General features: G+C 37.8%; 1 protein-coding gene across 3 annotated transcripts in view; it reads right to left on the bottom strand.

Moving 5' to 3' along the window:
• Positions 1 to 17,032, bottom strand: part of CPQ (carboxypeptidase Q) — a 386,524-nt gene that overhangs the window by 75,616 nt on the left and 293,876 nt on the right. For all 3 annotated transcript variants that reach the window (XM_039253463.1, XM_039253462.1, XM_039253464.1), the window contains one exon: positions 8,087 to 8,198. In XM_039253463.1, the coding sequence (XP_039109394.1) occupies positions 8,087 to 8,198 (112 nt within the window). The remainder of the gene's footprint in view (positions 1 to 8,086; positions 8,199 to 17,032) is intronic.

Genomic DNA, 17,032 nt, shown 5'->3' on the forward strand with positions numbered 1-17,032 from the left:
GTACTTTCGTGAGCTCTAAGTCTGTTCTTTATTCTCTTACCTCCCACCCTTTCAAGGCTTAGCTCAAATGTCTCAAACAGCACGTGATACTATTGCTGTCTGACGGAAATTCCTTCATGGAAGGACTTGTGTTCTATCCATTTTATTAGGCTGACATGAAATAGACATTCAATATTTATTACTGAAATAGGAGATCTCCTTGTGAGCCAATTTGTGCAATACTGAGATGATACTGTTTTAATGAAGTAGCCTACGTTTCCCAGACACTCCCACCCTGGACTTCTATGGACCCCATTCTTGGGTGGGAGGAAATCCACTGGGGCATTAAGCATTATTAAGTCTTCCCATAGCCCTTCTTCTCCAGAATAAATAATACCAAAGCTTCCGATTCCTCTAACACCACCACATTTCTTAACTTTCTATGGCATGCGGGCCAAATCAAAGTAGATGTGGGGGAGGAAGCTGAGCACGCTCTGGAGAAAGGGGTCCCACGAGACCTTTGTCTCACAGTGTTCATCGGCCGTCCTTCCAGACTCTTTGTCAGACAGGAAGAAACTGCTTACAATTTGTAAGCCACCGGGCCTGGGTCTTGTCCACTTTTCCATAGAAATGGTATATTCTAACTAACTGATAAAATAGTAACAGCAGTATTCATGCAGCCGAAGGTTCTAAAATGACTACTAAATCTCCCAGATCACATCCAAACTAAAATGCAGAAGAAATTCTAAGAGATTCATTTCACTTTATTTCATGGAAACATTTAGAAGTTCAATCTACATACAATGTCATTTTACACGTCAGTTGAAATGTCTGTGTTAGCTAATGAGATGTAAAGATGCTAAGTATTTTAGTGGAAACTTACAAATGTGATTAAAACTCAGGAAAAGTTCTCAGCAATTCTCAGCTAAAAAAAAAAAAAGAAAAAGAAAAACTACGTATCTGCTACATGTCTTATAGTAAAGCCAGATACTATATAACTTGCCACTAGAGGAAATAATGTATGTATCTAAATTTTTAAAAATGAGATCATCCTGAAAAAACCATGAGAAGAGGCTATGAATGCTCATGACAGTAAATTTACTTTTATAAGTAAAATTTTAAAAGAGGAAAAAGACCAAGCAAATTCTTAGAGTCTAATTCTTCTACTGTTCTAGGTATCGGAGTTGTTAAATACAGTTATAAAAGGTCAAGACCAAAATTTGTTCAGAAGAAGGCAAACCACTATCTATACATTAAAATTCAAGTTAATAAAAATGAAATTTAATGTTCGGGGGAATAGTTTTTTTCTAAGACTTAAAACAAGTTAATTTTTCAGAAAGTTCCACAGCAGACGTATCGTTCCCCAAAGGTTTTGAGGATCAGAGATTTTAAGGGGATACCTTTCCCAGGGCTACAGTCTCCCTTCTTTTTTCTTTTTTTTTTCTTTTTTTAAAATATTTTATTTATTTCCAGGAGAGAGAGAGAGAGAGAGAGACAGCGTGAACAGGGGAGGGTCAGAGAGAGAGGGAGTCACAGACTGAAACAGGCTCCAGGCTCTGAGCTGGCAGTCAGCACAGAGCCCGACGCGGGGCTCGAACCCACGAACCGCAAGATCATGACCTAAGCGAAAGTCGGACGCTTAACCGACTAAGCCACCCAGGCGCCCCCCCTTCTTCTTTTTTAAAAAATATTTTAATGTTTATTTATTTTTTAGAGACAGAGATGGAGCATGAGAGGGGGAGGGTCAGAGAAAGAGGGAGACACAGAATCTGAAGCAGGCTCCAGGCTCTGAGCTGTCAGCATAGAGCCCGATGCGGGGTTTGAGCCCTCAAACTGTGAGATCATGACCGGAACCAAAGTCAGATGCTTAACTGACTGAGCCACCCAGGAGCCCCTCCCTTCTTGTGTTCACAAAATAATTACGGGGGAAGAGCATCCAAACTGAGAGGACAGAGAGTCTGTGGCATGTTTTAAGATAAAAATTCCTTGTAGAAAAGAAAAATGCTACCGAATTCTGATTCCTCTGGAGCCATAGAAGAACCTGGAAGGGAGGGCCCTAAGCACCTGTCAAACATTTCTGATAATACCACATTCATTTAAATAAGGTAGGCTCAGAGAGCATGGAGAAGTTAGTTGTTGGACAGAGTTTGCACATGGGAACAAATGCGCTTCAAGAAGAACTACAAGAAGAGTCTCTACCATGCCAATTAGGGAAGCACTGAATAGTTCTATCTTGTTAACATTCTGGCAACCACAAGATCCCAAATACAGCCTAGAATATCTAGAATGAAAACCAATCCAAGGCTATCTGTATTCATGCCATAAAGCATACCTGAGCCATAGTCTTGGATTCTTGGTCAGTTCTGTCAATACCAATAATGCCCCAAGGCAGTGTCTCCCAAAGCAGACTCTATCCATGAATGTGACTAATCACCCAACAAATGTTTCCTGATGAATGAAGAAATCACCCAGGGAGTTTCCTAAGTTTATCTGACTATCAGACACTTTAAAAATATATATATAACATCTCAATTTGCTGAGGATGAGTGTTCCTGGAAACAGACTGGGCATGCTGTTCCAGTAAAACAGTATCACAAGGTACGTACATGTAAGGAGTCAAGCTGCCTGGATTTAACTTTTTTATGTGATAGCTCTGTGACGTTGAACAGGGTACCTTTCTTTGCTTCAGTTTCCTTGTCTGTAAAATCAATCTAACAAGTATATCCACACCTTGAAATTGTCCAGAAGAAAGGAGAGCATGTGCATAGTGGAGCACTTAACACAATGTCCACAACGTAGTAATATTTTGTAGATGTCAGCTTTTAGAACTGTTGTACTCAGAGGTATGGCTAAGCCTGGGGAGGAGGGAGTCCTTTCCAAGTGGGGGTGTCTTTCTAGTCTGGGAAGGCGTCAAGCTGGCATCAGAGCTCTGTTCGTCTTTAGCTCTACCTTTGAGATTTCCATTTCATTGGAAGCTGTTCGTTTCCTTTGCTCGGTTATTCTGGATTGGACTTCCTAGGACTTTTTCTAGGGAGGTCTGACCAGGGAGAAAGACATCCTCCTACTGGACGTAGGCATCCCTCTAAGAGAGAACCCACTGCACTAGAAATGGGTGTCTAAGGCTCTCACTACAGCAAAGACTTGGCACGCATGGAGCTGTGTGCTCTTGTGTACTTCTGGGCCAGGAGGGCTTGACGGCTCCTTCCTAATTCTTCCTACTTCCTACTTCTGCCCTGTGGTTCCTGTTAAAATAGCGTTTATGATAATGGCAATGCCAAGAATCTTTCCTTTGGCCTTTGAGAGTTTTTTTCTTGATTACTAAAATAACGACTTCTTATTATATAAAAATGTAATGTTATTAAAAATATTAAATAAAAAGTGAATGTTTCTTGCAATTTGCAAATTCTTTCTTCCCTTACAATCCCAAGACTGTTACTGCCAACAATTTCTTCCTCATTTTTAATGATGTGAAGGACTGGAAACACTGTACTCTCCTGGGAATTCTTCATTGTGCCCCTTTTGCTTCAGGAATTTCTATTTATCTTTATAAAAGAAAGCTTAACTATCACCATTGTGAAGGTGCCCTGACCCAGCGAAGTCATACTGATCCCTCCCCTTCCTAGGAGCCCAGAGTAATTTGTACATACTTCAGTTAAAGAACTTAAAACAGTTTCATGGCAATTTTGAATTAAATGTCTCTCTCACTTCAAGGACTTCAAGGACCATGTCTCATTCCTCTTTGGAATGAGGCATCTGGAACACTGACACGCAGGCCAGTGCCCAGTAAGTACTTGTTGAGTGAATCAGTGAAGAGATTTACAAATAAAATATTTTTCTAACACATAAACTCTCAAGCTCTATAACAATCACAATCAGGATGCTCCCATTTAACTTTCTCTAGAAAGATATTTCACATCTATCCCACATTTCAACAACCACGCAGTGCTATTAATTCTGATTTTTTCCCTTTGTTTAGGCCTAACAACTCAAAATTCTAACCTTACAGAAAATGGTAAAGTTTGAAGAATTTGGGGACGGATGGTGGTTTATTTTTCAAGTGCCAAATGAACATTTTGAAGCATAGCATCTTTGGCCATAGGCTTTGTTCACTGACACCAGAACATTCCAGGAAATGACATTTCAAATAAACAGTTTCAAGTCCAGTAAACCACAAACACAAAGAAGTATTCAATAGCATTTCATTGCAAGTAGCCTTCTGTTGACAGTTACTCAGGAATGACTGATTATCTTTGGAAAGCACAAATATCTCTTCTGTTAGATTAATTGAATATAGTTTTAGCTGATGGCCTCGGCAAAAGAGTGAATCTATAATAATAATAATAAAAGAAGAGAACAAAGGAAAAGAGGTAAGGAGGGAAGGATGGATCTTAGAACTATATTCCTAAATATCAGAAATCCCCACGGGACCAATATTCAAATTCACAAGCCCCATGGTGGGACTTTGACATACACGCATGCTGCATGACATATCGTCTAAGAAAGAGCAGCTAAAAGAAGTTACTTTCCTTGGAAAAAAGAGATTGCCACACAGCTTTCATATTTGGAAACCAACTTGACAATAAACTATAAAAGAAAAAATAAATATAAAAATGTATTTTACCACATAAACAGTTTGGGCTTACTATAATTAAGTAATATAATTATGAACCCATTTCCCAAAGTCCTATTTCTTGTTCATGTATACCAGTTATTTTCAACTAGAACTCATATGTCACGTGTTGGACCCAGTTCTTCATATTAAAACACATAGGCAATCTACAAATAGAAACCCACAATCTAATTTTACCTTTAAAGTTAAAAAGTAAGACTCACTGCGTACAGTCACAGGAAGTGATGTACAGAGAGGACACTGGGTATTTGACATAAGTAGGAAGTGACAAGGAGAAATTCAGACTCCTGAAAATGTAGTATGAAAGTAGAAAAAAGTGAAAGAGTCACTGGATTTCCATCATATGAGACATCAGCTTAAATAGTAAAGAGAAAGCATATTTAGATATATCATAGTAGCTGGACCTAGAGTTACATCACTTTAACATATTAAGTGAAGAAGCAATATATTTACTAATGGGGGCAGGGGTAAAAAAATTATAATTCTCCTCTACATAAAAAATATGGTACTCTCAGAGTCTTGCTTACTAAATAATAAAAGTTAACATTTATTGATTATTTGGTTGGGTCAGACATTGTTCTAAGTACATTATGTGAATAAACGATTTAGTTTTCAAAGCAACTGTATGAGACAGGAAAATTGTAATCCTAATTCCACAGATGCGAAAACTGAGGCACAGAAAGGCGAAGGCCACATACTTGGTAAATGCAGAGCCAGGATATGAACTCAGGCAGTCGGCTCCATAGTCTTGTGCTTTCAACAGGATGCCATGCTGCCTCGTAACACCGACTCAAAAGAAATATTACTCTTTATTCTAGAATTTTATTCCTATGTTTACGTGAATAAACATGTTAATTCATAGGTTTTCAGAAATCAATAGGAGAGTTAAGTCCTGAATTGAAGGCAGCTGGTTACTAGCTATCAAAAACAATCGAAGTAAGTGTTGGAAAAAGATACTCAACCCACCTTTGCATGATGTGACATTTATCCATGCAGCTGAATCCAACTCAGTTAACAGTGATTTCGGGTTTCAGGCTGAATACTAAAGAAGTTAGATTCAAAGCCTAGGGAAGACACCAGTTTTATTCCCATCTAGAGCAGATAAAATACTCTGGAAGCTTATAGTTAAAAGAAACAAAGATGGGAACTAGTTTTGCAAAAAACACCTAATGTTGTATAATAATACCCCAATGATCTTGCTGGTTAAAAATACAGTATTTTTGGCCATAAAAAAGAAAAGAAAAGAAAAGAAAAGAAAAGAAACAAAGAAAATGAAGACCAGAGAGTTCAAATGACCTGCCTGAGGCCAAATAGTAGGATGAGGCACAGAGTGACCGAAACTCTAATTCAGATGGGTCCAGTTCTCTCTTTGCTCTACCACTTTGTTTCTAATCAAGCGGGCCGAACACATCAAAACAAAATTAACTTCCCAAATGCATATCTGGGCCCTATAAAGAGGAAAATGTTTGATATCTGCCTGCCTCATGTTTAGAACCCACTTCATTCTGGAATGAAGGTAGGACAGAGAGAACAGATCACCAGGGGAATATTTTTAAGGGAAGGAGGAAAGGATTCACACATAAAGTATCCCAGATTTTCTCTGAAGGAATGTATGTTTTTGGGTTTTATTTGCTAGGCAATTCATCTCTCTCAAACCTTACACAATTCTAAAAGCAGACCTTAAAATTATGTCTATACTGGCACCTATATGTGTAGGTGCCTGTGTATGCTCCAATTCTATTCTAAAGGTTCTTAAGAACAGAGGACATGCTTTAAACCTTTCTGTGTGTCCAGCTTTTACAAAGTGCTTTCACACAGTAGGTGTTCAGTATGGAAGTGATATTAAAAGTGTAAGTACATGCAATGCAAAGTTTCCAATGAGTTCATTTTCTTTCTAAAAAATGACCCTGTATTCAGGTCTCTTAGTGATTCTTTTTATTAGTTTATTTTAGTGGAGAAATTTTATGCATTCCTCCACCACCAACCCTGACCTGACAAGGGATATTTGGCAATGTCTGGAGACATTTTTGGTTGTTACAACTCGACGGGGATGGCGCTTATTGGTATCTAGTAGACAGAGGCCAGGGATGCTGCTAAACATCCTAAATGCATGAGACAGACCCAACAATAAAGAATTATTGTAGCTCCAAATGTCAGTAGTGTCAAGGTTAAGAGACACAGGACTGTTTAGAAGTACAAAATGCACAGCCACCTCTCCATTGTGCCATTTTTAAAACACAAGTAAGACATAAACCAAAATGGCACACCAAAGATTTGCCCCAAGCAAGACCATTTCAGCAATCTATTGTTAATATGACCAATTATTAAATAGGCTTATTTATAGAATTAGAAGGACTTATTAAACACTGGAAGAAATGTATGAATTTAAACAATATATATATGTAAGCAATATATATATATACATACACATATGTAAGCAATGGAAAGTCTTAACCAAAGAGGATGTTCTGATCTTTACTATATATGAAGCTAAAGCTACTTCACAGTTATGACAAAACATTCTGCTAATGAGGCATTTTAAGGCCACCTCTGTCCTAACTCAGATATGGGACTCTTCAAATTGTTTTATTTTTTTTTTTAAAGTTTATTTATTTATTTTGAGAGGGAGAGAGTGGGGGAAAGGGGCACAGAGATGAAGGGTGGAGAGAGAATCCCCAGCAGGCTCTGCACTCAGTGCAGTGCTCCTAGCTGGGGCTCACTCTCATAACTGCAAGATCATGACCTGAGCCAAAACCAAGAGTTGGACACTCAACCAACTGAGAAACCCAGACGACCCCAGATTGTTTCTTTATTTCTAACCTCACTCAAAATCTGCCTTTTTGACCAGCACACAAAGAGGGAATGCATGTTATTTTTTGTTGGCAAATAGGGCCATCAAAACCCACTTTCACTACTAGCTTTTCCTTTTTATGCCTGTCCATCTTCGTCATGTCTTAGTTCCCACCTGGAAGTTTCCATTTTCCAGCCTAGATTCCTTATTGTGGGTCCTTACTGAAGGATCATTCCTTCAGTCCTGCATTGCTCTCTTTGCCTTCTGCCATGGAAAGACAGACAGCTGCAGAAAAGCCATCCCAACAGCCTGATAATGTCTTTAAGATGAACAAGGAAAAGGAGGCAGGGGGAGCTGCTGACTTTTCTTTGGACTGGGTCATGGTTTCCTTCCATAGTCTCTAGCTGATGTGGTTACATTTGCTACAGTTTTATTTGCTTGTTCTTTTTCCCTAGTGGCTCATCATAGTTAATGCTTTGGATATCTGGCATACACTTGAATAAAAATTTCTTTCTTTAAGGGGACAAATTCATTCTTTTCTGAGAACAAACTAACAAAAAACATACAGACCTCAGGAGGATCTTTGAACATACCACAGTAACTAATCTGTTCAGTATTTTGTGTGTTGAGTTCAACATGTCACTACTGAGATCCACACATTAGTTAATGACTTTCTAAATATTTACCAAGATCTTTAATAAGCGAGAGTGCTTCCCATGATATAAAGGCTCCACCACCATCATCCATGGCACCCTGCCCAACGTCCCAGCTGTCCAGATGTCCACTGACCAGTACCACCTAGAACAAATAATAAAAAGAGAAAAAAATAAAACTAAGCAGAAATGACATCAAAGGGGAAACATTCATAGTCATTCCAAATACAGAAATGGAACTTTTATATTTTCTTTTCTATTTTTACATCTTAAAAGACCTATGTCATTACCGGTGGAAACTTGGTATAAGGCTCTATATAAAGGGTGTAAGGTCATCCTAACAGTAATAAAAATTCTCACCTTGTACTTCTCTTCACTAATATAACTCTGAATACTAAAGTGAAATGGTTTATTACTGACTGATGTTTGACAACTTTACTATATGGCTTAAAGGCTAAATGACATAAATGGAGCTCAAAACTTCAACTACATTCTCAACTGTCCCAAATTCTAGCAGGCATATAATAAGCATGTGTTGAACTGAATTCAAATGAAAAAGTGAGAACAATAATTATTTTTTTAAAAAAATTATTATGAGTTGTGTATTATAAATCACTCTGGTGTTGAATAAGTAAATACACTGGAGTTACAAACTAGTGTATAGTTAAACCAAGAACTTAAAAAAATTAAATATACACTAGTGTTAAATAAGTCTACAGATTATATTACAAATTTTAAATCACCATAGTTTTAAATTATTTTCAAGAATCATTAGGAATTCTCTCCAGGAAAATATAAACTATATTTCAATAAAACTAAATTTTACAAAAACATCTTCAACAAAGCAAGTAAAATGATGCTTGCTTAATGGGATATCCATATGGAAAAACTGTATCTTGACCTCTATTTCACACAATATACAAATGTCAAATCAGATGAATTACAAATCTAAATAAAGATGTTAAAGGAAAGCATAGAACAGTTTTGCCAATTTGGAGGAGGCAAAGATTCCTTAAATTGAACCCAAAAAGCATAAACCATAAAAGAAAAAGTAACACATTGAACTTAAAAAAAAATGAGTATCTGTTCATCAAAAGACCCCATTACAAGAGTGAAAAGGCAACCCACAGAGGAAGAGAAGATATTTACAATACATATACATGACAAAAGAACCATATCCAGACTATATAAAAAATTCCTACCTGACAGAAATAAAGAGGGAGTCAACTTATAAAAACATGAGCAAAAGACTTGAATAGACAACTCACAAAAATAGATATGTAAATACTAATAATCATATGAAAAGGTTCTCAGGTTCACTATCATCAAGGAAATATAAATTAAACCACATTCAATACATTTCCACCAAAATGACTAAAATAAAAAAGATAGAAAATGTCAAGTATTGGTGAGGAGATAGAGTGATTGGAACTCTCACACACTGTTGGTGTGAGTCTAAGTGCTTACAACCACTCTGGAAAACTGGCTATCGACTGAGTCTGAACATAATACACACCCTGTGCCCAGCACTTCCACTTCTGTATACATCCAACAGGAGTGTATGAGTGTGTATTTACCTTCACCAAAAGAGAGGTGCTAGAATGCTCAGAATATTCAGAAAGGCCCCCAGACCCCCAACAAAGAAACTATTTTAATGCCTGTTAACGGAGAATGAATGAACTGTGTTGTATTGATCAGTGGAACAATACATAGAAGTAATAATGAACGAACACAATACATGATCAATAGAGATGAAATTTCATAAACATTATAATGAATTAAAGAAGCCAGACACAAAATAATATATATCATGTATAATTCCATGTATATAAAATATGAAAACAATCAAAACAAAGGAGAATGGTTATCCACAGTGACAAGGGTTAGTGACATGAAGGAGGCTTTCTGGGGTGCTGGGCACATTCTGTTTCCTGATCTGGGTACCAGTAACACAGGTGTAAAAAACAAAAAACAAACAAACAAAAAAAACCACAGGTGTGCTCATTTGTGAAAGCTCATCTTGTTACACACTTAGGACCTGTACACTTTCTCTGAAAATATTACATATCAATAAAATGTTTTCAAAAGTTCAACAGATTGGTGTCTATATACAGCATGTAATAAGCAAACCAAAGCTGAACGAGTCTTCTTGATGAATGAAATAAAAATGTCCCATGAGTCTGGGAAAGCAGGATTTGGGTTCTGAAATATCAGGGTGACCCCTTGCACTGCCTGCTTCCCAGGGCAGCTGTTGGATCCCCCACTGACTGCATATACACACAGCCAGACCCGGCTGACATGACTTCATTGCAGTCACAAACAAGTACAATTCCTTGTAACTAACGAGACTAACAAATAGCCATGTAATGAACCCAAATGGATTGTTTCTAAGGAAAGAAAAAAAAGAATGAAGAAGAAAACATGCTGCAATAGCAGGAAATTCTGATTCAGACACTGGTGCAATCCCATGTGGGATGAACAAGCCAATTAGTCAACATTCTCACCATCCTCAGAGCCATTTTCTCAATGACATTAGAGTTCCCGTGGATTAAAAGTGTCAAAATGTGTTTTAATGAACTTTTTCCCAGTTAACACATAAGAGTAACTAAATCAAAGCAGCTATTATTTTATCTTTCAGAATAACTGAGGTTATTTTACAATCATATATTTCTTTGTGTTTTCTAAAATGCCTCCATTATCCAACCCAGAATTATTACTTAAATAAATAATTAAAAGATGGGGGAAATGGTTTTGAATGATAGGAAACAAAACGTTATCCCATAAAATAAGGTCTTTGGCACAGTACTAAAGAAGACTGATTATAAACCATTTAGATTATAAGAGCGTGTTTTCATATATTTTTTAAAATCAGAAAATATATTGGGGGCCACCATGAGATAGCAGCTATAGTTTTGATATAAAAACTAGGTAATGACAATTCAGTATCATTTTTAATGAACTTGAGTCCTCCTAATCATAAGAGCTCTACTACCCTTAGAAAACAGTAATGCACAAGGTCTCATTCAACACGGTATCTGGACACCATGCCTTTATGCAGCCCCATAAAGGTTAAACCAGTACAGCATACAAACTCACCATGCCTTATGTCAGGGTCAGGCAGAAATGAACATTACTTATAAAACATTTGGATCTGATTTAGGCAAACAAAGTAAAAACAGACTACCAAGAGACACGGTAAGTTCTAATTTCATGAAAAAGAATCATCTGATAAAAGACAGGAAAATACACAGTCCCTTCACTGACTCTGTTGGCAGATGTGGAGCCCTTTGTGCAACAGCACAGCCTAGAACCAACAGAGGAGTGGGACACCCCCCTATTACCCCCTAGGGTGATGCTCCCTGGGGCAGGTAGAGCACTGACCAACCACCCACCCTCCACTTTCCTTTTCACCACCATCTCTTCCAAAGCTAGTAAAGAGTGAAAATTATTAAAACAACAGCAGCAACAATAGCAGGCACTCCAAAACAATTAGGGAGGCAGAAGGGGAACTGTGATCATCTGAAATGTAGCTTATGACTTGAGAGGCACACGTTAGCCTTGACTACCAAAGACTCAGGCCTTGAGGTCGGGTGGGGTGGTGGGGGAAGAGAACCTATCACAGTAGGCCAGAACACACTAGATGGAAACCTGCTGAGATGAACACAGACCAGCAGTAGCACACAACTCCCTACTGGCCAGCTGTGGGCCTGAGAGCAGAGATAAACTAAATCAGGGGTAGACAGACAGCAGCCTCAAGGACAAGCCTCTTACTTCTTCATTATTGCAGCATCCAGGGACACTGAGTGCAAATAGATTTGCTTGATTAAATGATGAGTAAGAACATAACCAAAGTGGGACGTATGAAAAATATGGCAGAACAAGGGAGAGAAAACAGCCTCAATGGAAGTACATTCTTATGAAAACAAGCTAATTCAAGATATCGGAGAAAACGCCATGATCTTTGGCATTCACTGCATGCATTTATTCAACAATTTGTATTGAGTTTCTATTATGTGCCAGAAATACAGAAATGGAAAAAAATAACTAAATATTCTGTCTTAATGGGATTATCATTCTGGTAAGGGAAATAGAAAATAAACAAACATAATATGATGGTAGTGTTATGTGCATTACGAAAAAAGGGCAAAGAAAGAAAATAGAGTGGTGGTGGCAGGGAGAGGGAAGATCAGTGTGCTTCCTCCTAAAATGTGGACAGCCACTGGAGAGTTCTGTGCCTACCCTAACAAGGAGAGGAATATGGATAATCTATAAAAGCAAAACTTTTTAAGGCCCATCAGAGATTTCAGATTGTGCTGAGGAGCTGAATTCCAGAAGACAATAAGCTCAAGGAGAGATGGGACACACGAACTGCTTGGCCTTTTGCAGAGACAGGAGGGACAGGTAACAGCAACAGGCAGAGGGGCAGACAAAAGCAGGAATGAAGAAGACAACTAAAAGGTTAACAAATTCTGAAAGGTGAATGTGGGTTAATATGAGAGTTTAGAATAACCTAGAAACTTCCCATGTAAGGCACTAGGTACCCAAATTTCCAGATGCTTTCCATAGATAGGTCTCTATTAAGACATACTGGGAGCAGGGCAGAAGCTCTGATGACCAGATACTATTGAGAGGCCGGTGCCAAACATAACCTGCTTCTGGGACCCTTCTCTCATATGAAGAAGTCATCTGCACCCCCCCCACCCCCCGGGAGAGGGAGAATACTGTCCTGCAGGGCAGTCCTGGGCAAAGGTCAGTGGCTCTAGGGAAAGGAGTAGAAAATTGCACCCCTACTCTGTACTGACACTAGGAAAAACATGCATGCCTCTTGGGGAGGGAAGGAAACCTGCTTATACCTAGAATCCTGCGCTGACTTAAAACAGAGTCCTGCTGCCATGGAACCCCATGAACTACAGGCTCGTAGTGGGGTGGGATACTCATTCCCATGACATGTGGCAGAGTGTGGCTTCTGCAGGGGCTAAGGAAGAGTGGAAATGTTGAGAAAGCCCCACTCTTGACCTCAGGCACACAGAGGCTAGCTAAGACTGAGGAGCAGGAGAACCAAGAAACTACCCTGCCCCACCAGGAGCCCCCAGTGAGTAATAAGCATAGCATTAATAGTTTCTAGCTGAGGGAAGGGCAGGAGCACAGAGAGAAACATCTGCTGTGGTGCAGACATATAGAGCAAGCTGAAAGCTGAGGATAAAGCAAGATACTGAGAAAAGTCCTCTAAGCAACCAAATCCCTATACTAAAAACAGAGTAGCAGCAACCCACTGCTAGAGAAATTTGAAGCATGTGAGCACCAAAGGTAAGAATAGTGACGATAAAATCCAAACCTAGCTCAGCAGTGAAAGACGGACTCAACCACTTTCAGACCAATGGCTGGACAGAAGAGGAGTAATCACTTTTGCACTCACATACTATTCACTTCAGCCTCTGCTGTTCTGGTACATATGACATTCAGCATCCAATCAAAATTATGATGTATAAAATAGGCAAGAAATAAAACAATCCAGGGGTGCCTGGGCGGCTCAGTCGGTTGAGTGTCCGATTTTGGCCCAGGTCATGATCTCACAGTTCGTGGGTTCCAGCCCCACGTCGGGCTCTGTGCTGACAGCTCAGAGCCTGGAGCCTGCTTCGGATTCTGTATCATCCTCTCTCTCTGCCCCTCCCCCACTCATGCTGTGTTTCTCTCTGTCTCAATAATAAATAAACATAAAAACAAAATAAAACAATCCATTGTCAGGAAATATACTATTCAACACAATACTGTAGACCCAAATGTAATTCAGATATTCAAAATATCAGAAAAGGAGTCTAAAATAATTATGATTAATATGTTAAAAATCTCACAGAAAAGATGGCAAATTTCATCAGAGAGATGGAAACTATAGTTAAAAAGTCAAATGGAAATGAAAAATAGAATTATTTATTGATGGACTAAATACTTAAATGAAGTCAAAACTTAAAACTTTTGAAGAAAAAAAAATATTTTCATGTCTTTAGGGGAGGAGGAAATGTTCTTAAACAAGATACAAAAAATGCAAAGCATGAAGAAAAGATGCACAAATTCAACTATAAGAAAATGAAGACTTTATGTTTATCAAAAGAAATGCAAAATGAGAGAAGTTGCTATATGCTGGAAGAAGATATTTATAATCAATATAACCAAAAAGTGGTTATTTATATTCAAAATACAGTAAAACTTGAATTGCAATTAATTTGTTCAGTGAGTATTCCACAAGACAAGTAAACATTTCTAATACATTTTAACTTGATAAACAAGTGACATCTTGCAATACTAGTACGTGACACCAAACATCACATGATTACAACCGAGCCAATGGTTCTCCTCTCTGTGTGGGACTGAGGGTGATCAATGCAATGTCACATTTCTGTGAAATCCTTAAAAGGAGGTAAAAGCAAATGTAGTTGGATAGGTTCCTTGTTAAAGTAGCACAAAAAGAAAAGGATTCCACTGAGCCAATAGATAGCAGTGATTCCATTAGTGATAGTGAAAGTCATCCTACACAATAACCCTCCTTTCTTGTCTCCCTCACACTGGCCATGAAGGTATTCAAAGGTAAGTGCAGATTAATTTGTTTACTTTTCTTTATAGTTTGTATTTTCTTTGTTATTTTGTATTGTATCACAGAATTGTAGTCATTTTTATTTGAATATTTTTGGGTCATAGAACAAATCATCTGAGTTTCCATTATTTCTTATGGGGAAATTCGCTTTGATATACAAGCTTTGGATTACAAGCATGTTTCTGGAACCAATTATGCTCACAAACCAAGGTTTTAATGTATATAAAGAATTCTTACTATTCAACTATAAAAGATGAGCCACCCAAAAGACAAATGGAAAAAAGACATAAATAGGCATTTTGCAGAAATTATAAATGGATACCAAGCATTTGAAAAGATGGCCAATCTCATTATTGATCAGGGAAATGCAAATTAAATCCTCAAAAACAATGCCATTCTGTACCTCTCTAACTGGAAAAAAAATTAAATCTGACAATATTAAGTCCTGGCAAGGATGCTGAGCAAAAGGAATTCTCATCCACTGCAGGCAGGAGCAGAAATTTATTAAAGCCATATAGGAAAATTATCAGGCACATCCAGCATGAGCATATGTACATCTCACAACCCAACAACTGCACTTTAGTTCATATACTAGAGGAATTCTGGCACTTGAGTTCTGGGACATATGTACCAAAATGGTCACATAGAGGCAATCATAAAGCATCAAACTAAAACCAGTCCAAATGTCCATCAACAGAATAAATTGTAGCATAGTCACACAGTAGAATATTATAAAATAGTGAAAATGACCCACAACTATATCTATCAGTATAAATGAATCTCAAGACAGAAATATAGGAGCAAGAACACAAAAGGAAGTCACAAAAGAAATAGAAGAGTATGATTCCATTATTTAATTTCAAAATCTGGTTGAACTAAAGAATATAATCCTTAGCAATGCATACAAAGATAGTAAAATCATGAAGTAATGGTAAACCAAAATCAGAGTAGTTTTTATGTCAGGCGGGGGTTGGGGCAGAGAGGAGATGATGAGAGAGAGACATGCCCAGATGATGTGAGTGAATTTCTAAGGCACTGATAGTGTTCCTTCTCTGAAACTGAGTGGTGAGGACATGTGTAATCCTTTCTTTATTGTTCTTTAGGCTATACATATATGTTAAATGAAGTCTTGCAAATGTGTATATTGAATAATAGCAAGAGTTATTAAAGACGTATCTTTGAAGGCATGGGGTTCAGAGAGCTTTGTAACTGAGTTCAAACAAACATTACAGGTCAGATATATCTCATCCTAATCCAACTGTTGTAAAGCAAAGAAACGAATATGGAACATGTCTACATTTACTTACAATCATAAGCTTCATACTAAAATCTGAAAGAATGCCCTGTAAAACCAACTAAAGATCAAAGATAAATGTAAAAATCAAAATTACTTATATCCAGCAGCATACTGAAAGCCATCGTGATAATGGCTCAATGGTCTCCAAATGCCCATAGTACACATCAGTTATATAGATACCAGATATGCTAAGTAAGGGCCACTAAGAAGATAAGTATGACTTATAAGTATGATAACTTGGCATGCCAAGTTTTTAACATTCTGCATTTTAAATTGTGGGTTATATAGGTGTTTATCTAACCTAATCAAGCTCACATTGATTGATCCTTAATAAACAAAATGTCCACTTAACTTTGAAGCATGCTTCATTTTATAAATGTCTTGCTTAATAAAAAAAAAAAACCAGAAAGGCATTACTCAGTGTTTTTGTTTTTTGCTTTTGTGATGTTTTGCTTTGCTTGCAGCTGCTTCATTTTCTCGGTCTCCTTTTATTTGGTGTATGTTAAGAGGGAGCAGGGGGAGTATCAGGGTTGCAAAGTTCAAGGCCTAGTGCATTTCCAGACACAGGAAATCCCCAATCCAATTTCCAACAACAAAAATCATTAGATAGTTGAAAAATATGACCTACAAAAAAAGGAGGAAAAAAATTTCTCATTATTCAGCCTTAGAGAAGCAGCCAAGAAGTGATCTAATAACGGGCTTCGGCCATGACAGGCCCATCTGTGGAGGGTCTGAGCACCAAAAGATACAGCAAGGGAACCAGGTTTCAGCCCTCGCAGTGACTGTGAGGGTCATATAAATGATCAAGAATTTTCTGATGGAAGGCTTTTGTAGAAGTTAAAAAGTGGCTAACAGGGGAAAGGATACGGAAAATTTCATTCCTGGGAAGGTTTCTAAAATAGGTTGCATTCTTAGGTCTTACATGGAAAGCTAACAAAGAAGGGATAACTAAAATCTTTCAAGGTTCCATCTAGTCCAATATTCCGTGAAGTTCTTAAGAACTCTTCTTCTATTCTAACCACTTTAAAGGACGAAATTGTCCTTTGAAAAGTCTCCATAACCTCAACAGACTTTTCCCTGAGCATCTCCTAGA

This window comes from Hyaena hyaena, unplaced genomic scaffold (assembly GCF_003009895.1).
Source record: "Hyaena hyaena isolate Hyena2069 unplaced genomic scaffold, ASM300989v1 scaffold_452, whole genome shotgun sequence".
NCBI lineage: Eukaryota > Metazoa > Chordata > Mammalia > Carnivora > Hyaenidae > Hyaena > Hyaena hyaena.